This window comes from Macaca fascicularis, chromosome 2 (genome assembly GCF_037993035.2).
Source record: "Macaca fascicularis isolate 582-1 chromosome 2, T2T-MFA8v1.1".
NCBI classification, from domain to species: domain Eukaryota; kingdom Metazoa; phylum Chordata; class Mammalia; order Primates; family Cercopithecidae; genus Macaca; species Macaca fascicularis.
The window spans coordinates 182,320,596-182,347,593 of NC_088376.1; the positions used below are offsets into that span (position 1 = coordinate 182,320,596).

Consider the following 26,998-nt stretch of genomic DNA (forward strand, 5'->3'; position numbering starts at 1 on the left):
AACACAGACATAAATACTAGTAGAGAGGCAGAGGAACAAGAGTGACACTGGGGGTGCCATCCTTCTCCTACTTAAAAAGAGTTTTTACAAACCTCCAAAAAGACGTAAGAACAATAAATCAGAATACAATGGATTCAGGGTTTACCATTTTCAGGAATATTGGTGGAAGGTCCAGGTTCTCCAGGTGGTTCCAAGCTATCCAATAAACGATTCACTTTATTTCGAAGTTCTATCAGTTCTCGACGGAGATATTTCACCTGACTTGATTCAAGGGGTCTTGGCTGGCCATTAACTGAAATAAAAACATTTATTTGCTTAAAATTAGAAGTTCATGAATAAGTATACTAATAATATGCAACAAGGAAAAATAAATACAATTCCTTTAAAAAAACAAAAACAAGATATTGATGTCATGGAGTAACTTTTTTTAAAAAAAGGAATTCTCTATGGCTAATAACTTATTTTGGGAAAAAAGTCAAATGATTTGATGCCAGACCAAATGATTTTCAGTTGACTGAAAAAAATGAATTCCTTCATTCAGCAACAAACACTGTCAACACTCAGGTTATTTTTAAAAAGAAAAGAAAAAAAAGTGACACAAGGCTCTGATTGCAAACCCCAAGACAGGAGTTCGAAAATTAAACTAAAATGCTTTATGCATTGCCAGTATACATACACACAAACTCCTGAAGCACCTAATTAGAAAAGGCCATCTATGTGAAAATAAAAGTTCAGGGCAATTCTTTGTTAAATATGTTTCGAAATCAAACCACCAATTATAAGCTTTTAGAAAAAAACTCACCAGTAATTCACATACTCCCTGCATAGCTATGAAGTTCAATACAATCTCCTACCTACATCAATTAATTATTGGTTTTCACTTGGTATTACTGTTTTTTCTCCCATATTAGAGGAGAAAAATAGCTCCTAGCAGCCAGAAACTGGTCTGGTATAGTAAGATAGGCCTTAGTGTTGCTAGAGGCTGGCCTGGCACTCACAGGTAGGCTGTGGTGTTCTCCTGTTGAACATAAATATTTCAAAGAACACCAACATCACAGAAGACTATCATCTGTGATAGATCAACAGTCCATAACCATGTCAAAATTCAGACAAAAACAAGAACGCTGACCACACCAGAAAAATGACCAAACAACCTTTTATCCTGGCTAATATGAGTGACTGCTACTGCTTTACCAACTACAGCTTTAGTCTCAAGAACCTTGCACTTACATGCCTAGTATGGCCTATAATCTGTTATTATCTACTTAGTGGGTTTAAGAGCACTAAGCTCCAAATTATATTCAATTAAAAGTTTAAATTAACTAAGTTTAAATTAATTAAGTTAATATTAGTTGTCAGCTTGATTGGATTGAGGAACGCCAAATGATTGGTAAAGTACTGTTTCCAGGTGTGTCTGTGAGGGTGTTTGTTACCAGAGGAGATTGACATTTGAATCAGTGAACCAGGAGAGGAAGACCCATCTTTAGTGTTGGTGGGCACCACCCGATCAGCTGCCAGCGCAGCTATGACAAAACAGGCAGAAGAAGTTTGCTTGTTGGGTCTTTAGCTTGCTCTCCTTCCTATGCCAGATGCTTGCTTCCACTCCTCCTGCCCTTGGACATCAGACTCCAGGACAAGAGACTCCAGTTTTGGCCTCTGGACTCTAGGGCTTGTATTAGCAGCTTCTCAGGGGACTCTCAGGCCTTTGGCAACAGACAAAGGCTGCACTATCAGCTTCCCTGGTTTTCAAGCTTTTGGACTTGGACTGAGTCACTGAGCCACTATCAGCATCAGCTTCTCTCTTTCCCCAGCTTGCAGATGGCCTATCATGGGACTTCACCTTGTAATCACCTTGCAATTCTCCCTAAAAAAACTCCCATGTATCTTATTGGTTCCATCCCTCTGGAGAACCCTAGTACACATAATAATGTATCTTCATTAGTGTGAATATAATTGGAAGACTTTAATGAACCATTTCAAGCACACAACAAAATACTTACTAAACACCCATCTTTGTTAAAGCTTTATATATATTTATATTTTTTTCAAGAAAGAGTCTTGCTCTGTCACCCAGGCTGTAGTGCAGTGGCCTGATCCCAGCTCACTGCAACCTCTGCCTTCTGGGTTCAGCAATTCTGCCTCAGCCTCCCAAGTAGCTGGGACTATAGGCGTGCACCACTACGCCCAGCTAATTTTTTTTTTTTTTTTTTTTTTTTTGGTAGAGACAGTGTTTCGCCATGTTGGCCAGGCTGGTCCGGCCTCCCAAAGTGATGGGATTATAGGCGTGAGACACCACGCCTGGCCAAACCTTAGTATTTTTTTCATCTTTGCTCCTAACCACTAAGAAATGAAACAGCATAGACATAATTAAATCTCCCAGAGTACCTTTCCTTAAAACCCATTCCCCTACTCGATTTTAAATAATTTTATGTTTCATCCAAAACAATCTAGACTGTTAGGTTTATTCCAACTATGTTTCGTTGTATATAATTGGTATGTTAGTTACATTTATAATCCTTTTTTATTAGGCACAGAGCAGTTGTTCTATGTAATAAATGCCCCCATATGAGGTAAAATAATTCCCTTTTGACCAGGCGTGGTGGCTCACAACTGTAATTCCTGCACTTTGGGAGGCCGAGGTGGGTGGATCACGAGGTGAGGAGATCAAGACCATCCTGGCTAACATGGTGAAACCCCGTCTCTACTAATAATACAAAAAAAAAATTAGCCAGGCGTGGTGGCGGGCGCCTGTAGTCCCAGCGACTCTGGAGGCTGAGGCAGAATGGCGTGAACTCGGGAGGCGGAGCTTGCAGTGAGCATCGAGCCACTGCACTCCAGCCTGGGCGACAGTGAGAGGCTCTGTCTCAAAAAAAAGAATTCCCTTTTATTCATAGTTTGCTATGACTTTTCAACATGATTGAGATATAAATGGCTTTTCTTTATCTAGAGATGATTCAGTTTTTCTCCTTTAATCTGTTATATAGAAAGTAGTATGTGATTTTCTAATTTAAAGCAATCTTAGACTCCTTAGGTGAGCAATTTTGACAATGGTGTGTTTTAATATTCACTGATGAGTTTGATTTGTAAATATTACTTAATATTTTCTATCTATGATCATAAGTGACACTGGTCTTCATTTTCCCTGGCTTGTTTTCATGTTAATGTTATATTAATCCCACAAAATGAATTAGTGCATATTCCCTCTTTGCCTATGCTCTTGAATAGTTTGTATAATTTAGAATCATCTGTTCCTTAAGTATTTGGTATAATAGTTGGTCCAATTTCTTTAATGTTAATTGGGGCAATCAAATTTTCTTTTCTTGAAATAGTACATTAAATTTCCCTAAGAAATTGTCCATGTCACCTGAGTTTTCAAATTTAAATAAAGGAATTCATGGTATATATAATATAAATTTTTAAAGTTTCTACTATAAACCTTTCATTTCTAACATTGCTTATCCGTACCTTGTTTCTCCTTAACTAATCCTCATAAAGGTTTGCCAACGGCATCTTTTTAAAATTGTTGATCCTAACAATTCCGATTTCTAGTTCACATCTCTTCTGTATTATTTCCTTCCAAGTTATTTGAGCTTTGTCCTTCTGTAACTGTTTGAATACCTTGCTCAAAACTTTCCAATCCAGTTTACTAATATAAGTATCTAAGGCTGTAAGTACTACTCTAAGTACAGCTTTAGCATTCTCTAAAAACTTGGTTACACAGAAGTCATTACCTACTTATTTCTAATTCCCATTATTATTTCTTCTTTGACTTATTTAAAACTGTATTTGTCTCCAAAAGTAGGGAAATTTGGGTTACATATTCTGTCCAATGTTCTCTAAAAAGGCCAGAGAATAGGACCTTTAAAATATCTATTCTCTGTTATATCTTGGAATTTTCTGGAAGACTTGATTTACAGTCAACTTCTATAATGCACTATGAGTACTCAAAAACAAACAAACAAACAAACAAAAAAATGTATTTCTCCCTAACTGCTAGATGTAGAAGACCAAGGCTGTTTGAGCCTGCTTGATTTATCAGCTCTTCCATAATTGTACATTTATTGATTTATCTTTGTTCTGTCAATTTTTCTTAGGGGAAAACATCTAAAGCTAACATGCATAAGTGTTCAGATTGTTATACAGTCACAGTGAATTATTCTTTTTATCATCATAGAGTGACTATTACTACTCAAGTTTTTATACAAGTCTATTCTGTCAATAACCAGCTTTCTTTGCATTTGTCTAGTCTCTTTTTCTAGCCCTTTACTTTCAAGCTTTGCATAATAATATTTTATGTCTCTTGGAAGTAGCATGGAACTGGATTTTTTTTTAAACTCCATTAAGAGATTATTTTAACTGATATATGTAGTCAATTCCTGTGTACTGTGATTAGTATTTTGCTCTTTCTATTAAGCTTTCTATTTCTTTTATTCTGCCACCACTTTCTACTGAACTGAACAGGTACCCTTTTGTTTTCTTTTTTTCTCCTTTCCTGACAATGTCTAATTTTTCAATAATAACTCTTACATGTATATCATGCATACTTGCACATTTGTAGTATGCAATTTAAAAAATCTAAAGTTAATTACAATCTTCCTCCCAAATAAGTCCTTAAAATATTTGTATTCCTATCATCCCTTCCTTTCTTACATATTATTGCCCAGTATTCTTGTCCCAAATTGTTTTTATTCCCTAAAACTATCAATTTTTTGTAACAATCAATGCTCATTAAAACATACACATTAATTTCATTGGTGCTTCCCAATCCCCTGACAGCCCAAGATTTAAGAGTTAAGCTTCCTTGACTTTTCCTGTATCAAGGGAAAAGCTTTTCTAAAATACTGCTTTTGAAAGCTTACCCTACTGAGGGCCTAGGATCAAGCAACAGTTTATCTGCTCACATTGCTTCTTGCATCTTTCACCACCTTCTGAACTAAATTTCCTTCTTGATGAAGACCACTGTTAAAAATTACTTTAACAAGGGTCTGTGAGTGGTAAATTCTCAGTCTGTCAAAGTATTTTTACTTCTCCTCATTCATGAAATTTAGTGGAGTACAGGATGCTACTTTTCTAGTTATTTTTCTTAACTGTTTGCAACTGTGATACTACTGTATTTTAGCTTCTATTACTACTATGAAGAAGTCTACCAACAGTCTAATTGTTTCATATGTGATAAGTCTTATTCTCTCTGGCTTTTAAGGTAATCTCTCTGTCTTAGACATTTTCCAGTTTCATGACAATATGTCCAGTGGGGATGTGCCCTTTCTTATCCCTGCTCAAGGCTCCCTGTGCCTTCTGAATCTGAGGGTTTATATCTTTTATATAATTCTGAAAATTTCTTTAGTCATTACCTCAACATATTTCCACTCTCCCATTCTCTCCTTCTTGAAACTCTGAATGGAAATATTCTGGATGTTCTCATTTTCACCTTCTCTTTGCCTGTGTTTTTGTGCTTTACTCTGTAATTTATTTGGATTTCCTTTGCAGTTCACTAATTCTCTTTTTAGCTATGACTAATGTGTTTAACCTATCCACTTAAGTGTTTAATTTCAATGATTATATTTCTCATTTCCAAGTTACTTTAAGTTCTTTTTAAAATCTGTTTATTCTTTTTCCATAGCACAATAGCACCTTGTTCTTACATTCTCGTTTTTTTGTTTTTTATTTCCTGAGATGGTGTCTCACTCTGTCACCCAGGCTGGAGTGCAGTGGCGCGATCTCGGCTCACTGCAATCTCCGCCTCCTAGGTTCAAGCAATTCTCCTGCCTCAGCCTCTCAAGTAGCTGGGACTACAGGCGCCCACCACCACAGCTGGCTAATTTTTTGTATTTCGGTAGAGACGGGGTTTCACCGTGTTGCCCAGGCCAGTCGCGAACTCCTGCGCTCAGGCAATCCGTCTGCCTTGGCCTCCCAAAAGTGCTGGGATTACAGACATGAGTCACCATGCCTGGCCACTTTTATATTCTTATTCCTTCTTTTATGTCTTAAATAACTTTTAATTTTGTAGACTATCACATATTTTAACAAAAGTTCTTGAAAATCTAATCCTACTATTAGTTGTGTCCAGTGGTTCTTGCTTACATGACAGTTTCGTGTGTCTTACAGTTTTGTCTGTGAGAAACCTATGTGACCTGGATTGAGAACACACCCCTCAAGAGAGATTTTGGCCTTTCTTCTGAGATTTTTCTAAAATGGTAACATCTGGGTTTCAGAGTTACCAAACTACATGGATAGTTTAAATTTAAACCCAACTCACTTGAGGACCACAATTACGAATCCTCAAGGGACACTTCCCAAGCCCCTGATGGGCCAAAGTATAAGAGTCAAGCTTCCTTGACTTTTCCTGTATCAAGGCAGACTTTTCTAAAATATTGTTTTTGAAAGCATGGCCTACTGAGGGACTAGGACCAAGGGCCTACACCATGTAGACGCCAGATGGCAATTCCTTAAATTATGGAGGCTAAAATCTCTACTATCACCACCAAGAACACCCCAAGTTTCAGCTTTTGGTACATCCGGCTTTAGTTCCATCTATTTTTTGTTCCCTGGATATTTCCCTTACTTTTCTGGGCAAGCTGAATTACAGAATTCAAAAAATACATTTGTAAGTTTGTCTAGCAGATCCTGTTTAAAGTAAGGGTCTTCAGATTATCTAATCTGCTTTATGCCTAGTCAATAGTTAAGTATTTTATATTCAATACTGTAAAAAGATACCTTTATTTTAAATAATTTTAAACAGTTTCTGTTATTTAACATTTAAATTCTGATTATTCATATTCATCCTTCCTAGATGGAGATGAAATAGATACAAATTAAATCAGTAGACCATGATTGTATTTCATACTGAACTTTAAGATTCATGCAACAAAATTTAAAAAAATGAAATGCTAAACAAAACAACCGGAAAAAGTGTACACATTTTATTTTTCACATAATCACACTAACGTTTAACTCTGTAATCTTTTCTATCTTGTCCCTTAAAGTTCTACCTTGCATATCTATCAAGATCCAAAAGAAAAAATCTAAAAGATTAAAATTAGTCTTGCACTGGTTTTTATCAGAACTATTTTTAATCTTTAAGTACTCCTTGGGAAATACTGTCTAAAGCAAGGGTCCCCAACCCAGTGCTGCTCTGTGGCCTGTTAGGAACCAAACCGGGCCGGGCTGCACAGTAGGAGGTAAGTGGTGGGCTCTGCCTCCTGTCAGTTCAGCAGTGGCATTAGATTCACATACGAGTGTGAACCCTATTGCAAACTGCACATGCGAAGCGGAAGAGTTTCATCCCGAAACCTTCTCCCGCTGACCTCCCCCCACCCCGTCCACAGAAATGTCTTACACAAAACCAGTTTCCAGTGCAAAAAGGTTGGAGACTACTGGTTTCAAGTATCAGACTTACATGTTAAGCCCTGAGAATAAGTAACAACATACTGTAATGTGAGAGAAGATAATTACAATTCAAAAACTCTAATACAGCTAAATTAAAACTATAATACTGTACCAGGGATAACTAAGTTATACCTGATTTCAAAAAAATAACATACTTAACACTCTGTTTTTACTGAATTAAACTTCCATCATTTGCTTAAAACATACATAGCCATAAGCTTCAAGTAACCTAAAATAACTACCTGGACACAAATAAATGTAATAATATTTGAATCAGTTATTGCTTACCTGAGTCTTTAAAAAGAAAAAAGCCAAACATCTTTAAAATACAATGAATAAAATAGTAAATTTATTAGAAAGTTTACTACTCACCAAATAATGTCAGTTTCAGTATCCTACTACACTGAATTGCAAAGGAAAGGTCAGAACTATCAAAAATTGTTATAAGATCTCCATCTGGAATTTAAAAAAAAGTTTCAGATTTGTATAAGCAGTAAACTAGTAAAAATTAAAAATCCAAAATGTAGATTGTAGAACATAGTTGAACTCTCCCATAAAACCCTTAAACTTTAAAGGTTTGTCTAGCAAAAACGCATTTGTTCAAAAACACACTAAATCAGTTTTGCTTATTACTCTTACGGCAAGGTATTTACACATATCCACATGAAAAAATATAGCTAAAGTTAACGCATTAAGTGCCTTAATATCTACTAGTCACTAGGAGGAGATTCATAGACAGCAATATCATAAATTGTTGGTTTAGACTGAAATCTTTTCATTCCAAAAAATTTACGTATTTTACCAAGAAATAAAAAAGTTTCCCAAAGTTCAAATCTTAATCATAGGTACAATAAAACACTACTGTTGCAAAACTGCTTTAACGAATGGATAGTAAATTCTTTCAGGTCACTGACCATTTTGATTCTAAGATGAAAACAATCAACTCTTCCTAGAAAAATATTTATATATTCAAAACAATGCATATTTATGACCATGAAGTCCCCCAGATCTCAGGGATAAAGAATGCTATAATTAGCATACCAACTGTATGTGTCAAAAGCTTTCAAAGGGCTAAGGGAAAAATATGTTCCCTAAAGAAAGCAAGAATAAAAAAGCAGCCAGAGACAAGGAGTTCATCAGGGACCTCTGCAGGGTGTCTTCACAAACAGTTGGGTGGGGAGGAGTTCTGTCCTGGGGAGGCCACAAGACTACTTCTGGGATGCTCTGCTGCACCTATTTTTAACACAAATTAGGTGGATTTATTTTGGACAAAGATGACAAAACTGAGAATTTTATAACTGTTTTTAGCTCCTTATAGCCAGACCCACTTCCCGTAACATACCTGTTTAATGTTCAACTTTCATAAACACATTTTTAAAAGAAAATAAAGTATGTATGTAAAAAAAGAAAACTTCCTGTTACTTTTTTTCCTTTTCTGAATCCTACAACAGAAACAGAGTTATCTCTGATGGCAGGAACTTCACCTAAGCCATCCCTCCACTCTACTAACAGAATCTAAGGAAGACAAATCAAAACAATCAAAAACTTTTTGGCCGAGTGTGGTGGCTCACACCTGTAATCCCAGCAGTTTGGGAGGCTGAGGTGGGCAGATCACCTGCGGTCAGGAGTTCGAGACCAGCCTGGCCAACATGGAGAAACCCCATCTCTACTAAAATTACAAAAATCAGCCCAGTGTGGTGGCGTGTGCCTGTAATTCCAGCTACTTGGGAGGCCAAGGCAGGAGAATCACTTGAACCTGGGAGGTGGAGGTTGCAGTGAGCCAAGATCACACCACTGTACTCCAGCCTGAGCGACAGAGCAAGACTTTGTCTCAAAAAAAAAAAAAAAAAAAAAAAAAATCATGAAATACAAAGTTGTAACTAAATGTGGAAGACAAATTACAACTCAAGCTAAGGGTCCACTAACTGTGACCAAGGGGCAAAATCCCTGTGTTATTACAGGTCTGTGAATGAAAAATGGTTTTTACATTGCAAAAAAAGATAAGACAGAGGCCTTATGTGACCCACAAAGCTACATTAGTTATTATCTCTGATCTATTAAAGTTTGCTGACCTTAGACCTAAACAAAAACAAGGTAGCTAAGAGAAAGCCAATCAATGAGGTCAGTTTGAGATAAATGCAAAGGATCTTCAAGTGAAAAAAGGCAGTTAAAGGCCAGGCACACTGACTCATGCCTGTCATCTCAGCACTCTGGCAGGCAAGGCAGGAGGATCGCTTGAGCCCAGGAGTTCAGGACCAGCCTGGGCAACACAGTGAGAGCTCCATTTTGATAAACATGAAGAAGCGGCGTGCAGTGGCACACGCCTGCAGTCCCACCTACATGGGAGGCTGAGCTGCAAGGACTGCTTGAGCCCAGCAGTTCAAGGCTTCAACGAGCCATGATCACACCATTGCACTTCAGCTTAGGAGACAGAGCAAGACACTGTCTCAAGGCCAAAAAAATAAAAAATAAATAAAAATAAAAAATTTTTAAAAGAGTTAAGGAAGTACTAGCCAGAGCAATTATGCAAGAGAAAAAAAGGGTATCCAAATTGGAAAGGAAGAAGTCAAACTTTCCCTGTTTGTAGATGACATAATCTTATATACACAAAAACCTAAAAACTCTACCAAAACCCTTAGAACCAATAAATGAATTCAATAAAGTTGTCGGAAACAAAATAAATACACAAAAATAAGTAGTGTTTCTATACAAATACAAAAAATAAAAATAAAAAATGCAATCCCATTAACCATAGCTACAAAAATTTTTAAATATCGAGGAAGAAGTTTAACGAAGATGAAAAACCTCTACAAAAAAAAACACTGATGAAAGAAACTGAAGAGCTGACATATGTAATGACATCCCATGCTTATAGATTAGAAGAATATCATTAAAATGACAAAACTACTCAAAGCAATTTACAGATTCAATTCAATCCCTATCAAACCACCAATAAAATTATTCACAAAAATTTAAAAACAAATCATAAAACTTGTACAGAACTACATAAAACCCCAGACAGTCAAAGCAATACTAAGCAAAGAACAAAGCTGAAGGTGTCACACTTACTGACCTCAAAATACACTACAAAGCTGTAGTAAGCACGGACTGGCATAAAAATGGACCCACAGAACAACAGAACTGACATAAAAACAGACCCATTGACCAAGAGAACACATAGATCAACGGAACACATAGAACAACGAAACAGAATAGAGAACCTGGAAATTAATCCATGTTATCTATGGTCAACTGACTTCCGACAAAACCACCAAGACCACTCATTAGGAAAAGGATAACCTCTTTAATAGGTCGGGAAAAGATTTCAAGAATAAGACCTCAAAAGTGCAGTCAATAAAAGCAAAAATAAATACGATTATCTCAAACTGGAAAGCTTTTCTGCACAGCAAAGGAAACAAGAGAGTGAAAAGAGAACTTACAGAATAGGAGGAAATACAACTACACATCTGACAGAGGATGAATATTCAGAATATACAAGGAACTCAAACATCTCAACAGCTAAAAAACAAACAATCCAATTTTAAAATTGGCAAATGATCTGAACAGGTATTTCTCAAAAAAAGACATAGAAATGGTCAATAAATATATGAAAAAATGCTCAACATCACAAATCATTAGGGAAATGCACACATATCAGGAAAATGAAGACCACAATGAGGGTCACCCCAGTTAGGATGGTTATTATCAAAAAGACAAATAACAAATGCTGGCAAGAACGAAGAGAAAAGGGAACTCATATATTACTGGTAGGAATGTAAACAGTACAGCCACTATGGAGAACAGTATGAAGGTTCCTCAAAAAACTATAAATACAACTATTTATAGATGTATTTATAGTTTTTTATAGTTTTATGGAAAAACCTATTTCCATAAAGAGAATTTTGTCAACAAATGTGTCTGGGAACACTGCACACTACAAACTTCTGAAAACGTATATAAACGTATTATAATCTGAAAACTTCTAAAGAAACACTTTTGTCTTTGCTTAAACCAGCTTTCCCATACTTAGTTGACCATGAAAGCCTTTTTCATTCCATGCATACTAAAACCTTTCATTTTGGGAAATAAGAATAGAAAAAAAAATTTTTTTCAGGCTAAAAGAAACCAGAATTATATGGACAAAAGGAGAAAACAATGCTTGTAAAAATGTATGTGAAAATGTTCTAACACTTAAAATTCCCTTCTAATAAACCACTTAGCAATTTTTTTTTTTTTTTGAGACAGAGTCTTGCTCCATCACCCAGGCTGGAGTGCAGTTGAGCGATCTCAGCTCAATGCAAGCTCCGCCTCCCGGGTTCAAGTAATTCTCTGCCTCAGCCACCCAAGTAGTTGGGATTACAGGTGCATGCCACCACGCCCGGCTAATTTTTGGCATTTTTAGTAGAGACAGGGTTTCACCATGTTGGCCATGCTGATCTCGAACTCCTGACCTCAAATGATCCACCTACCTCAGTTTCCCAAAGTGCTGGGATTACAGCATGAGCCACTGTGCTCGGCCCCACTTAGCTATTTTTAACTGATAAGAGAATTATAGTAACTATATGAACATCGCATTCAATACAAGAAAGGGCTCAACCACCATGAAGGAGAGGACGGGAAAGAGTCCAATAAAAATGGGCAAAATAACATATACAATACTTAAGACTTTAAGGTCAGGCATGGCAGTTCATGCCTATAATCCCAGCACTTTGGGGAGGCCGAGGCAGGATTGCTTGAGCCCAGGAGTTTGAGGTGACACTCCAGCCTGGGCAACAGAGGCTCTGTCTCTTTAAAAAAAAAAAAAAAAAAAAAAGGACTTCAAAAAATAGCTTTAAAAACACTCTTACCTTCATCTTTATACTTTATTGTTACTTCATCATTACTCAGAAGTTTTCCTCTGAAAACTCGTTGCATCATTAGCACTAATTCATCATAAGTAATATCTTCATTATGAATAGGAATTCGCCGAATATCCTCCCCAAGTTGAGCTTTGATGATTAGCTTCCCGCTCAGATCCAACTGTCCGTTCATGGTGGACTCCAGGATGCTCTATATATACAACTCTAGAGAAAGACTGATAAAAATGGTTTTGATAACTAAACAACAAAACATATCTTAAAAGTTGAGAGCAATGCTACTATTAGATGCTAAGAAACTCCGGCCTCCAAAAGATTCATTATCCCCATGTTACAATATTTATGTTAAAATGGTCTGGAGGCAACATTATTTTACTTTAGGGATAATAAAATAAGCTTTTATGTCTACTATAATTTTTTCTCATATTTAACTGTTCATCTGACATTACCATTTAGATTTTTCTTACTATATCTAAAAATAAATTCCTGATCTCCCATCTAAAACTGCCTCTCCTATAGGCCTCTTTATCCTACTTCTTTGAGTTGTATAAGACAAAAAAACCTTGGCTGATCTCTTTCACTCAAACCTTACATCCAAACTGCCAACAAAATATGGTTGCCACTACCTTTAAAAGAACTTTGGGGTCCAACCACTTCAGCACCTTCACTGCTATCAACTTGACTCAAGCCACCATCATCGCTTGCCTAAACGACTAGAAAAGACTCCTAACCAGTCTGCCTGCTTTTTACCTTTGCCCACTTTTAATCTAGTCTCACCATCACAGTTAACGCTGTTAAGTAAAACCTAGCATCATTCTGTTCAAAACCTTCCAATGCATTCTCATCTCAAAAAGCAAGACCTATAAAATCATCTGGCCTCTGGTCCCTGGCCAAGTATTTAACTTCATTTCCTACCTCTGTTCTTCACTCACCCCTGCTATACCCATACTTCACGTTTTCCCTTTGTCTTAAAACTTTCTGATACCCCTCATATGATTCAGATTCCTTATCAATTGTGAACTGAGAGAGGTCTTTCCTAACCATCTAATTTAAAATGGCTCCCCTGTCATTATCTTCTTATCCTGCTTTATTTTTCTTCAAAGCACTTAACACTACCAGACATCAAAAATTTGTAACTTTTTATTGTCTTTTCCACTTGATGGCAGGAAGTAAACTATTATGTTTTCTGTATTCCCAGAGCCTACAACAGTGCCTGGCAGACAATAGTCATCCTATAGCTGTTAAATAAAGGGAAAAATAACTACTGGCTTTAAAACTCTATTATCCTATAAACTGTAAATGCTAACTCTGAAGACAGAGTTATGTGTGAATACTCAAATAGAGCCTCAAGTTTTTCTAAGAAAGATCTCATGAGTATGTCTTTAATTTCCTCTCTACGTGGGGGAACTGAAGGAGAAAGGACAAATTAGTAACACCCATCTGAACTGTTTAAAGACTGTCCACTACTGTGCTGCATACTCCCTAACTCTCCCACCTGGGTGGGTGTGTATGAATGGACTGTATACTTTATTAAATAAGACAGTGTCAAACAACTAGCCACTAAACACTAATTCGTTACAGAATTTTCCCTTAGGTTTTATTTTAATCTTTGATTTTATTCAGTATGACTATCCTGTAATGACTGTATTTTTATTTATTTATTTCTTTTTTTTGAGATGGAGTCTCACTCTGTCACCAGATTGGAGTGCAGTGGCACACTATTAGCTCACTGCAGCTTCCGCCTCCTGGGCTGAAGGGATTCTCGTGTCTCAGCCTCCTGAGTGGCTGGGACTACAGGCATGTGCCACCACGCCCAGCTAATTTTTGTTTTTTTCAGTAGAGATGGGGTTGCACCATGTTGGTCAGGCTGCTCTCGAACTCTTGACCTCAAGAGATCCACACACCTTGGCCTCCCAAAGTGCTGGGATTACAGGCATTAGCCACCAAGTCCAGCCATGACTGTGTAATTTTAAATTCAAAATAATGTTGAAGGTCTCTAGCAAGTTAAATAGTTGCTAGATAATAAGGGAGGATTTACTTATCAAATAATGGGTTAATATCTCTTCTTCTCAAGGCCAAGATGTTCCTGAATGTTATCTATAAACGCTGAACATTTCCTAAGCATCAACTCCTTCCTCCTCCTGCCCCAAGAAAATGATCTGAGACATTTAAAGGTGTCCAAAAACTCCTACTGGCCACATTCTAGTTTCAACTTCCCGCCTTACTACTAGCAGCTTTCTGCTTCCTCTTCTTAAATCTGTTATTTCATTAACACCACACTTCTCTGCAATTATTGTTTATTCTTTCGGGGTATGTGAAAGCACTCACCTACTCCCCCAGCATATCAACCCTTCAAGTACTTGAAAAAAGTTTCCATGAATCCTATTATATGAATATTATATATTAATGCTCTACTATTCTTCATATAAATACCCTTCGTCCTTTCACCTAACTAGTCCTTAAATTAGTATCTCTAGACCCCTCACCATGCTCTGAACAGATATTTTATTAATAAATCTTCAATGAAATGGGTCATTAAAACTAAATATAACACTTTAAGGTCAATGCAGAATAGAGTGAACTGCATTCCACTCTAGAGATGCCATGCTTATCTTAACGCAAAGAAAGAATACAGTTAGTTTTTTATCTGCCAGTTCTTACAATGGACTTCTCATGAAGACAGTGATTAACAGAAATCTCCATACAACCAACTCTTCGCCTTCTGCAATGCCTTCTGCAATGCCTTCTGCATTCAGGAATTACTTCTAAATACCTACTATGTGCCAAGCTCTAAAGTATAATTATTTCACCAAGATGGTAAATATTCCATCTTGTTTGCTTTGCAGCCTAAGAGTAATAAAGATCTTTCAAAAAATCAATGTATTTGTTACCTTCTCCTTTCTACAAGAAGTGTAAACCAGGAATAATGTAAAAGGACCCAGTGCTTAGCTTCAGTAAGCTGGTATTATCTATTCCCAGCAGCACCTAGAAAAGTGCCTGACATATAGTATTTAAAGACTTTAAATTTTTTGAAGTATGGGAGAAGAAAGCTGTCATACAGATCAGTTTTTACATCCGATCCTCACACTATACCTTCTTTATGGAGCTAGAAGTGACTTCCGTCAGACACATGCCTAATTAAGAAAAAATTCCAGCTTTGAATATAATTGATGGTATGTCCTTCTGACTGGGGTACGGGTTTGTTGCCCAATTTCAATGGATTTAAAGTTTGAAGGCCGGGCGCGGTGGCTCACACCTGTAATCCCAGCACTTTGGGAGGCCGAGGCGGGCGGATCACAAGGTCAGGAGTTCAAGACCAGACGATCAACATGGTGAAACTCCGTCTCTACTAAAAAGACAAAAATTAGCCAGGCGTGGTGGTGTGCGCCTGTAATTCCAGATACTCAGGAGGCTGAGGAAGGAGAATCGCTCGAAACCGGGAGGCGGAGGTTGCAGTGAGCCGGGGGAATCACGCCACTGCACACCAACCTGAGACTCCGTCTCAAAAAAAAAAAAAAATTGAGTCAGGTATGCTTTCTATCTTCCATGTGTTTGCATGCAAATTCACTTTTTGTGTTTCCCACTGACTGTAAATATCTTGTGGCCAGGAACCAGTGCTTCTTTCCTAAAGCTGTTGTTAGCTCGTGCAGTCATCTCCCCAGAGTAAACACAAAAGTATCTCAAAAGTAAGTGTGCAACAAAAGTTTCCTCTCAAGGGGAAATCCCATCCCAACATTACTTCATATACAGAATTCTGGTACTCGTTTTCTCTTCCAAAGTAGAGACTGGTATTAACAACTAGCTCCTAGAACTGCCAGTAGGAGCCCTACAACAAGCTCTTCTCCCATCTTGTCCCTGCCCCGGCCCCTCTGAAGTCCAGAAATGTCTCGGCCTCTAACTTGTATAATATAACCCTCCAACAGGAACGCTTTTCTCAGCACTGGGAATAATCTGACATGCTCAAGGTCATATAAAAAGCCTTCCTCCTGAACCAGGACCTAGGTTCAGTGGCCATACTTCTGGTTCTGCTATCTGTAAGGGTAAGACCCTGCTCAATTTCAGAGGCTGTGGCTTAGGCACCTCCTGAGGGGAGCAGTTTCCTTCAAGAAATACTAAGTCAAGTCAACCTGTAATTATTCTAAACAAGGCAACAGGCCTCAAACCCTGCCTCAGAGGCAGTGTAGCAAGACGGTCAAGATTCCCACTACCAGCGATGTGATCTTAAGTCCTCGAAGGCTCACTTTCAACATATTCCAAATGAAAATAACAATATCTGAATTTGGAGGCATCCTTGTGATGATTAAATGAGACACTGCATCTCAAATACTTACTTTAGTGTCCAGCAAAGCAAACTCTTAAAATTAGCTAGAATCATCACTATAAAACCAGGTTGGGCCTCCAGCTGGCGCTTAAGCGTTGACTTAGCCAAGGAACCAGGCTCCAATTCAGTGACCCCAATCAACTTATTCCCGTAGGCGCCACTCCGCACCCTTCCGAGCGCCTTCGGGTGCTGGGCGCCGGCCAACCCAGACCTCCCAAAGGCCCTCTCCTCTCAATCCAAAACCTTTGAGGCAGGCTGCACCAAGGAATTAACTGGCCCACTCGCCTCCCGGAGCCCCCGAGGCGCGCCTCCTGGCCAGCGCGGCCAGGGGTTGCCTCTCTGCCCTCCCCCTCCGCGACCTCCTTTCCCTTCCCCCTATGCAAAGCCCCGCCCTTCCTGCCTCCGGCTCCGTCCTCCCCCCGCCCCCTCCTCCCTCCAGCCCCTTCCCCAGCGCCTCCGACCCCAGTCGCCGGGCGGTTCGAGCGAGGCCTTCACAGCGCCTCCTCGTCTCCCGGCCTCCTCGGAGAGAGCGGCCGCAACCCCCGTCTCCAGTGGCCATACCGGCTTGCGGAGGCCGCGCCGCCGCCTCGCCGCAGGTCTCAGCTGAATGGGCCGACGCGAGGCCACTGGACTGGGGCGTCGCGGGGAGGCGGTGGTCACTGCCCGCTCCGTTGCCCTCCGCGACCGCCGCACCTCGCTCGCAGGCTCGCGCGGGCCTCGGCCAATCGCGTTGACCCAACAAGCCTAGCGAGAACTCGGGCTCTGTACGTGGCAGGTGGGGGAAGAAGAGAGGCGGGAGCAAGAAAAAAAAAAAAAAGCCCTTTCGCCCCTCCTTACTGCGCGTGGACACACCAGGACGCATGCGCCAGGCTCAGGGCTGGCTGGGTCCCGGCTGCCTCGGTCCCGGCTGCCTCTACCGAAGACTCCCTGCTTTCTCGCTGGATGATGGGCTGTAGGAAGCGTGAGCTGCGCCGATTCACGCATGCGCGGGGCGTGACCAGGCACTTCCGGTTTTCTGGAAAGCATGTATTTCCGTTTCTCGCCAATGGGCGGGGCGTAGTGCGCTGTTCTAGACTTTTTGAGAGCCGGTTGCAGGTCTGTCCAACTTTAAGTGGTTTTTGTCGTTGTTGTTGACCATTGTAGTAACAGATGAAATAAAAACCTTTTCTTCCACAAATCCATTCATTCATTACTGGGAGCCTACGCTTTGCCAAGCCCCGTTCTAGGAATGGGGGTGAATCATTTTGTGAGCAAGGAGTTTCCAATTCAGCAGGGAAGACCGACAGCGTTTATAAGCCAAGACAAATATGTGACTGTGTAAAGGACAAAAGCTGGGAAATTAAGGCTAATGATTCCTGAGTGATTTTTGGAGGATAAGGCATTTGAGTGTGCACTACGTACTCTTCCCTTCTCCTTTACCTGTTCAAATAGAAATACAGTATAAGTGGGAATTTATAGCCAAGGGGTGGGAGTCGGTCAGTGGATGGAAAATTACTAAGAGGAAATGTCAGGGACAAGGGAGATTCTGGCTAAACCAACACAACAGGATTCTAGATGAAGACAGGCCAGGATAACAGACATCACCTGGGGGTGGTGGAGGATGAGGAACCTGATCAAGGGTGAGGGATTCTTACTATACTGACTTAACAAGGTTCTTTGCTGAAACTGAGTTTTACAAGAAGATGCACAGATGGGCCTAGGAGAAGGCTCAGGAGCCTGAAGTTTGGCCAAGCAGAGAATCTTTGTCACTTCGAAGGTGGAGACTAAGCCGATAAATAAAGCATTTATACCCTACCTGGTCTCCAGTTGTTTACCAGTTATAAGAGAAAAACTTAAGCTGAATTAAATTTAAAGGAGTTTAATTGAGCAACGAATGATTTCACAAACTGGGCAGCCCCCAGAATCACAGCAGATTCAGAGACTCCAGCACAGCCATGTGGTGGAAGATTTTAGACAGAAAAAGGGAAATGAGGTACAGAAATCGGGAGTCAAGTACAGAAACAGCTGGATTGGTTACAGGTTGGCGTTTGCCTTATTTGAACACTTAGCAGTCTATGAGTGGTTGAGGGTGGTGGCTGGAATTGGCCAAGACTAGGTTATTGTTACAGATGCATACTCCTAAGTTAGGTTTTCATTCTTGTCTATTAAGCTAGGTTACAGTTCATCCACAAGGATTCAAATATAAAAGTATGGAGTCCTTCTCAGGCCATACTTAGTTTGCTTTAACACCCGATACTCGTAAAGGACCTGGGGTAAATTCAAGTGTTTCAGGGTGAGAAGCTATGTTCTTTTACTACTATGAGTAGTGTGATATTTTTCAGTTATAAGTCTCTGAAACTTCTGTTTGAGAGTGAAATAATGTAAGTTTAGACTGTTCACTTCTGATTTGTATTTGCCAACAGTTGTATTGCCCTTTGAACAATTGTTTGCAGGGATAAGGTTGTGGAGTACTGCAGAAGAAATGAAAAACAGTTCCTGATTGCTCTCCAAAGAAGTTATTCATTGCTTATTTTTTAAAATGGAATAATACAGATTTAAGGAGATGCACTGCTGTCAGATAATAGTATTATGATGTCATTAAAATGGTTTGGGATGGGGTAAAACCACAACCATGTGGCAAAGGTAAAATATTCCCTGAAGGAAGTAAATTATACTACTGTTATAGTAGTATATTTAAACTAAAAAGAGGTCAGATCCTGAGGCAGGAGATAAGGAGATGAACCTTGGCCTATTATAAGGTGAAAAGAATATCTGCTGAGGATCCCCAGTGAGGGGGCACTCAAGAGTCCTGCTACTGAGGAGAAATAAACTGGTGCCTGTTACACTGTGGTCATCCGTATGCTAGGAAGAGAGGCACCCATAAGCTGGCCTTGTGGAAAGTCTGGAGCTCATGGACTCTGAAAGCAACTTGAGGCTCTTTATGTTGTAATTTCCCTCATGCTTCATCCCCAAGCCATCAGTAAAGTCTTGTTTAATGGTAAAACCTGTTCCCAACTATTTCTGTGGAACTTGAGAGGTGGGGTTCTGGTGATTTCTCAAGTCGAAGCTGATGCACATCTATGTACTTAGGCTAAATACATACAGGTGATAACTAGACATGAGCCATAACCAGGTTATGGCTCTATGACAGAGCCATAACCTGAATTGAACCAGTTACCTCACTTACCAAGAACATGGGTCTCTTGTACTATGTCTGTAGATACATACTGGCCGCGTTTTCTACATCTAGATGAATTTGGTTTTAAATGAACACTGAGCATAGTCTTGAACTAGAAAATACTACTCATTTCTTCCAAGGAACTGCTAAGAAAAAAAAAAGAAAATACTGCTTAATGGTAGTATATTAAAGTTGAGGATATGTGAAGGAAGGAGAAGCAGTGCAAGGAAATACCTTTGACCCAGACTGTAGCAAGGAGAGATATGAGATTCTGCAGTACACAGGTTATTTTCCATGTTTCACCTGAAGAAGGGTTAAGACTTACGCTGTGGTTTTAAGAGAAGGAATCAACCAACCAACTTACCTACCACCTGCTCTTTCTCCCTGAAAGTCTGTGTAGCTAAAACTCCTCACGTGGAAAAGGGGGGAAAATCCTAAGAATGAAAACAGGATTCTCAGACTGGACAAGAAATGAGACAAAGGCTATGAGCCCCATTAGCAACTTAGGTAAAATCTGTGTTTCATCATGTCCTTCTTTAGTATTTAGTATACATCATTTTGAAACTTCGAGTCATCTTATATACCCTCAGAAGAACCAAGGAAAGGGTGTACATTCCTCCTTGGATGAGAATTTCCAGCAAGAAGTTATGTCCCTTGCCAAGAATCAGCTCTGTTGTGGCAGCAGCTAGCTAAGTAAGAGAACTCCAAACAGAAGGGGAATCATGAGGACCAAACAGGAGCCAGCTGGTCAGCTCAGCCTCACCTCCACTGGCTAAATGTAAAGATTCGCTTGTGTGAACACAGGAAGCTACCACCCTATGCAGAAATAATGAAGGAGAAAGGTAAAAGGAATGATTTTCTTACTTGGTGTCTTTGAGTGAGTGATTCTTAGCACTAGCTAAGCAAAATACTTCAACCTGTCCTACCAGCTTCACATCCATGAAGACCCTAAAATGTTTTTGCCTTACCATGGGGCTCTATGTCCAACCTCTCTTTAGAGAAACTACTCTCAAAGGCAGTTCTTTCTAGATTTTGTATCCCTAGAGGCTGATCTAGACATTCAATACATAGTTATTGAGTAAAATAATGAAAACTAAGTTCCCTGCCACTTTACAGATCAAGCTCCCAGAAAAAACAAAAGGATCAGCTGTCAATGGGTAAGTCCCTAGCTCCCTAGCCATGTAGGATTTGTCTCTTAGTAATTTGAAATCATTCACTTTTCTTCATTTGCATCCACTGCAGACAGTGCTAAGTTACCTCTCTGCTAAATTACCTCTGTGCTAAATTACCTGTCAGATTTCAAGTTGAAAGAGAAAGGAATTGTGAGCTGAATTGCATCCTCCCCCCAGAATTCATATATTGAACCACCTCAAAGGGGACTGTGTTTGGAGATGGATTCTTTAAAGAGGTGATTAAGTTAAAATGAGGTCATTGGAGTGAGACCCTAATCCAGTATGACTGATGTCCTTATAAGAAGAGGAGATTAGGACACATAGAAACCAGAGATGGGTATGCACAGAGGCGAGACCATGTGAAGAGACAGCAAGAAGGCAGCCTTCTGCAAGCCAAGGAGAGAGCCCTCAGAAGAAATCAAACTTACCAACATTTTTATTTCCAGCCTCCAGAATTATGAGAAAATAAATTTCTGATGTTTAAGCCACCCAGTCTGTGGTGTTCTGTTATGGTAGCCCTAGTAGACTCATACAAATGCCACAAGATGTGCAAGAAGATATAACTTTTCATTTGATCAAGAGTAGCTTTGTTAGGCTCATTTAGGACACCTAGGCCCAATTAGCTAGGCATGGGGGCATGTGCCTGTAATTCCAGCTACTGGGTAGGCTGAGGCAGGAGAATTGCTTGAACCTGGGAGGTGGAGGTTGCAGTGAGCCAAGTTCGTGCCACTGCACTCCAGCCTGGGTGACAGAGTGAGACTCCATCTCCAAAAAAAGAAAAGAAAAGAAAGAAACCTAGGCCCAGCATGGTGGCTCCTCATGCCTATAATCCCAGCACTTTGGGAGGCCAAGGCAGGATGATCACTTGACCCCAGAGTTTGAGACCAGCCTGGGCAATCCAGTGAGACCCTGTCTCTACTAAAAATAAAAATAAAAAAAATTAGCCAGGCATAGTGGCATGTACCTGTAGTCTCAGCTACTTGGGAGGCTGAGGCAGGAGGACCCGTTGAGCCAAGGAGGTCAAGGCTTCAGTGAGTCATGATCTCACGCCATTGCACTCCAGCCTGGGTGACAGAGTGGGACTCTGTCTCAAAACAAAGAAGAAGAAGAAGAAAAAAGTAAAAGAAACCTAGTTGCCAGAGTCTAGGAATCATGCATATCAGAGACAAAATCAAACTCTGGGTACTTGGAGACATTCATGTCTCTAATCTAACATTTATGCCAAGGATCCTGCTTTTAGTCCCTCCATATAAATGCATAATTAAACAGCATTCTCAAAAAGGCATTTCAATAGAGACTTACAATAAAAGATGCGAAGTAAAACTACAATGAGATACTGTTTTTCATATATTCATCTGAGAAAAATAAAATAGTTACGTAACACTTTGTAAAAAAAAAAGTATGTGGCATTCATGCTTTGTTGTGGGGACATTAAATAGTTCATATCAATATCTAAAATGCCTTATGACACAACAGTTTCATTTGCAGTGTACCAGAGAAACGCTTGCACATAAGAGCACAGTTATTAATGTTTTGTTTTCAAGTGAAAGACTATAGAGCAATTAAAAGAAATGTACACATGCATACAGTTAGATATCAAAAACATTTTGATAAGTGCAAAAAGCAAGTTTTAGAAAGTTACGTTAGTGTGCAGAAAATAGTTAACATAGTAGCCTGAGACTGCTCTTCTCAGAAAGGCCCACTTGCAAGATTGGCCCTTGGCTGGTGTCTGACAATTGGATTTTAGGAGTCTTCTCATCCCATTATTTGGTAAGAATGATGAACTGTGTCTAAACTGTTTGTACAATGTGATTTATGCAGAATACCTGCTTTCTTGAAGTCTAGAATTTTGGTACATGCCAGGCAGCGGTTGCCTATGTGACCAGGCCCCAATAAAAACCCTGATTAATGAATCTTTCATGAGATTTCCTGGTAGACAATATTTCACACATTGTCACAGTTTGTTGCCAGAGAAATTAAGTGCATCCTGTATGACTCCACTGGAAGAGAACTCCTGGAAGCTTGCTCTAGTTTCCTCTGCACTTCTCCCCATGCAACGTTTTCCTTTGCTGGTTTTGCTTTATATCCCTTCGTAATAAATAATAGCTATGAATGTGAGTCTTTGCTGAATCTAATGAGTGCTTCTAGTGATTCATCAAACCTGGGAGTGGTCTTAGGGACCACTGACACAGTTCCTTATACCATTGATGTAAAAGAAAGTACATAAGACTGTGAGTTGCTGTGAGTGTGTAATGTATGTACATATTTCTTAAAATCTGAAAGCTTACACACAAAGCTCATTACAGTGGTTAATTCTGGGGAGAAGAGGAAAAAGACAAGAGGGGCTTGGATTTGGTGGTAATGGTCAAAGGGGACTTTAGCGCTATCTGGAACACTCTAATTTGTTGTTCTTTGTATTTTTTTTTTCTTAAGGAAAATATATTCATTTGTTACTTAGATGAGAAAATATTTTAAGTTAATTTAAGAACAACTTCAGCCTGCAGTTAGATTCACAAAATTTTAGAGATAGCAGGAAATTTAGAGTTCACCTAGTCTTGCCAGTTCCTTTATAGAGACAGAGCCTCAGGTTCTGATGCCTGGGTAAATGGGGTAAATGTCTTGCCACAAGTCACATAACTTATAGCTGAGACCACAACTCCCAGTCCAGAATTCTTCTTTACCCTGCTGTTGCCTATTGAGTACTGGGCTAGAAATATCATTTTCTTTTTTTTTTTTTTTATCACAAAGGTCCATAAAGTCTCAGTTGTTATATCATGGCTTCATAGCAGCTTATGTTAAAGTTCAGCAGATTATAAAGGTCGCACTTCCACGTGTACAGAAGCACCAACTTGCAAGGTTGCAAGAAAAATACAGATAAGAATTGAACTATAGTTCTATGAGAAATACTTTGTAAAAGATAGCAGCTTTAGGGCATAACACTCTGCATTGCTTTTTCTTCTTTTTGTTAAAGGGTTAACATATACGGAATTTTTTTAGAAATATGATCAGTGGCCTACAAAAGAAATAAACTACTTTCAGTTTCTGAAATAATTCACAAATTGGACTTCAAAACTTTCATATATTGCTGTTGGGAGCATAAAATGGTGCAAACATTTTAGAAAACTGTTTGGTGGTTACTTATAAAGGTAAGTATACACTTACTCTATGACTCAGCAATTTCACTACATATTTCTTATTTTTTAATTTTTTTTTAGATTCAGAGATGGGGTTTCACCTTCTTGCCCAGGCTAGTCTCAAACTCCTGAGCTCAAGCAATCCTGCCCTCCTAAATTGCTGGAATTACAGGTGTGAACCACCGCACATGGCCAGGTATTTCAAGAGAGAGAGAGAATAAATATATCCACACAAAGACTTGTATAACAATGTTAATAGCGCTTTAATTCACAATAGTCAAAACTTAGAAACAACAAAATGCCCATGAACTGGTGAATGCATAAACAAATTGTGGTATATCCAAACAAATACTACTTAGCAATAAAAAGAAACTAACCACTGATACACACAACAATATAGATGAATCTCAAAAATATCCCGAGTGAGATAACCTAGACTCAGAAGAGGACATACTGTATGATTCGTGTGATATTCTGGAAGAGACAGAACTGTGTGTATCTGATGATGGAAAGCAGATCAGTGCTTGCCTGGGGCTGAGAATAGGGGAAAAGTCATCAAGGAATGTTATGCAGTCATGGAAACATGTTTAATCTTGTCTGGCACAGTGGTTTTACAGGTGTATGAATTTGTTAGAACTCATCTAATTGTGCACTTAAAATGAGTATATTTATTGTATGTAAATGATACATCAATAAAATTAATTTAAAAATGAAAGAGAGCAAACCCTCCACCAAAGCAAACAAGCAAAATGAAAACTAATTTCACTAGTCAAAATTAAGGAACACAAATATAAGACAAAAGACAAAAACAAACAAAAAAAAGGCCTGGCCCGGTGGCTCAAGCCTGTAATCCCAGCACTTTGGGAGGCCAAGGCGGGCGGATCATGAGGTCAGGAGTTCGAGACCATTCTGGCCGACATGGTCAAATCCCGTCTCTACTAAAAATGCAAAAATTATCCAGGCGTGGTGGCGCATGCCTGTAGTCCCAGCTACTGGGGAGGCTGAGCCAGAAGAATCACTTGAACCCGGGAGGCGGAGGTTGCAGTGAGCGAAGATGGTGCCGCTGCACTCCAGGCTGGGCCACAGAGCAAAACTCCATCTCAAACAAACAAACAACAACAACAAACTCCTCACTGATCCACTTTTGATACTAACGTTTCCTTTGGTGCATTAAGTGTGCCTTTATGTGTACATAGTATTGTGTAACTTCAGAGTAACACTGATTATACATAACTTTTCAGTGTATGCACTTAGCAGACTTGCAGGCATGTATGCGAATATACTAAATTTACAAATGAGATATAACAGTCTCATCTTGGTCTCTGTTCATTCAACATAGTTTGCCCTCTGATTTGGTAATATATTCAAATGGACGTTTTCAAAGAAACTTAATGCCAATTTCATGTACTGTTAAAATAATTGTATTTTCGCCAAGAAATTGTGGTTTAATTGTTAAGAGATAGACTTGTAATATTTCTATATGTCCATATTTATGTAATATTTCTATATTTATGTTATATTTCTATATTTATGTTGTAATATTTCTATATTTTTATATATTTCTATATTTATTTATGTTGAGTGTTAAAAAGCTTACAGTCTAATTTGTGGCTGATTCCTAACAAAATTACAAGATTATGATTCTTGGGTATTATTCTCATCCCTGGCCTCATACTTTTTGTTTCTATTCTTATTTTCCCTTACTCCTGACTTCTTAATCAGTTTTTCAGCAACTTTTATATCTTTTTTCAATTACACATTATAATAGGTACATAAGTAAATGAAGTAATGTAGATGTCACATTTGTAACATTACTTTGAACCTCCCCATGGTTTTAAAATTGTTTCTAATTAATAATTGCTAGTAAAACTTCTCCAAGATTTAGTGTTTTCTTTTTAAGAAAAGGCAGGTGGACACAAAGAGACAGAAAACATTCGAAAGGAAAAAATAACTTTGTCCTGGAACCCCACTCAACTGCTATCTGATGTAAAGAAGGGTTAGAGATGTCATATGTCATACATAAGTCATCTGATGTCACGTGGCATATTTATGCCACTGTTCTACATTTTAGAAGTTTCTGCATAGTTCTTAACATATTTCTTAATCTAACATGAAAAATCATTCTGCCTGGGTAAAGGCATATAAACTCAGAAAATCCTAAATGTTCTATTAATCTTTTGGACATTTCCAATCAAATCCAGAGTAATCATTTCATTATTCTAAAAAGAGAAGAAAACAATAAACTGGAAGAAATATTTCCACCAAATTAATAGCTAAAAGACTAAGATCTATAATAGATAAGAAACACAAATTTCTGAGAAAAAATTACAACAGCTCAATTGAAAATGGGTAAAAAATATAAATAAGAAAATACCGAAATAAACAACTATATTAAAAAAGTTTATGGTCCTCCAAATGTTGATGACATTATACATTCTTGCAATGTTTTCTAAACAATATACCAATATACACTAGGGTCTTAAATTTATCTGGTCAAGAGAATTTGGCACATTTATCTGAGTCAAGATAATTTATCTTAAGGAAATAATGAAAAAGAAAGGAAAAAATATATGCACTAGTTTATTCATCATAGTGTCACTACAATGTTAAATATTAAAATGATATAAACATACAATAATAGGGAAACAACTTAGTAAATTATATTATGCAATAATTAAGAAGACTGCATAACTAGGTAATAAGTGAAAATCAAATCATGTATTGTCATTAGTTATGTAAAATTCTTATGTGTTCAGACAAAGAGCATAGGAATTTTGGAAAAATAGAAAATAGTCAAAGTTAGGGAATTATGGATTTTGCTTTTGTAAAAGATATGCTTTGTGAATATTGCATTTTCTAATCCCAGCAAATTTCAAGTGTATAATACACTGTTATCAACTATAGTCACCATGCTGTACATTATATCTCCAGAACTTATTTATCCTATAACTGAATGTTGTACAATTTGACCA

At 38.6% G+C, this 26,998-nt stretch overlaps 1 protein-coding gene across 13 annotated transcripts in view; it reads right to left on the reverse strand.

Moving 5' to 3' along the window:
- The window catches only part of TFG (trafficking from ER to golgi regulator), a 37,505-nt gene extending 19,962 nt beyond the window's left edge, over positions 1-17,543 (reverse strand). For 4 of the 13 annotated variants that reach the window (XM_005548294.4, XM_045385385.3, XM_045385382.2 and 1 more), the window contains exons 1-4: positions 17,125-17,282; positions 12,234-12,460; positions 7,759-7,842; positions 146-292 (exon numbers count right to left, since the gene is read on the reverse strand). In XM_005548294.4, the coding sequence (XP_005548351.1) occupies positions 146-292; positions 7,759-7,842; positions 12,234-12,417 (415 nt within the window). In that variant the 5' untranslated portion in view covers positions 12,418-12,460; positions 17,125-17,282. Of the gene's footprint in view, positions 1-145; positions 293-7,758; positions 7,843-12,233; positions 12,461-16,573; positions 16,792-17,124; positions 17,283-17,400 lie in introns of those variants that run through there. The other 9 variants (XM_074033588.1, XM_005548292.4, XM_074033592.1 and 6 more) reach the window with 3 other exon arrangements.
- Between the last annotated feature and the right edge of the window lie 9,455 nt (positions 17,544-26,998).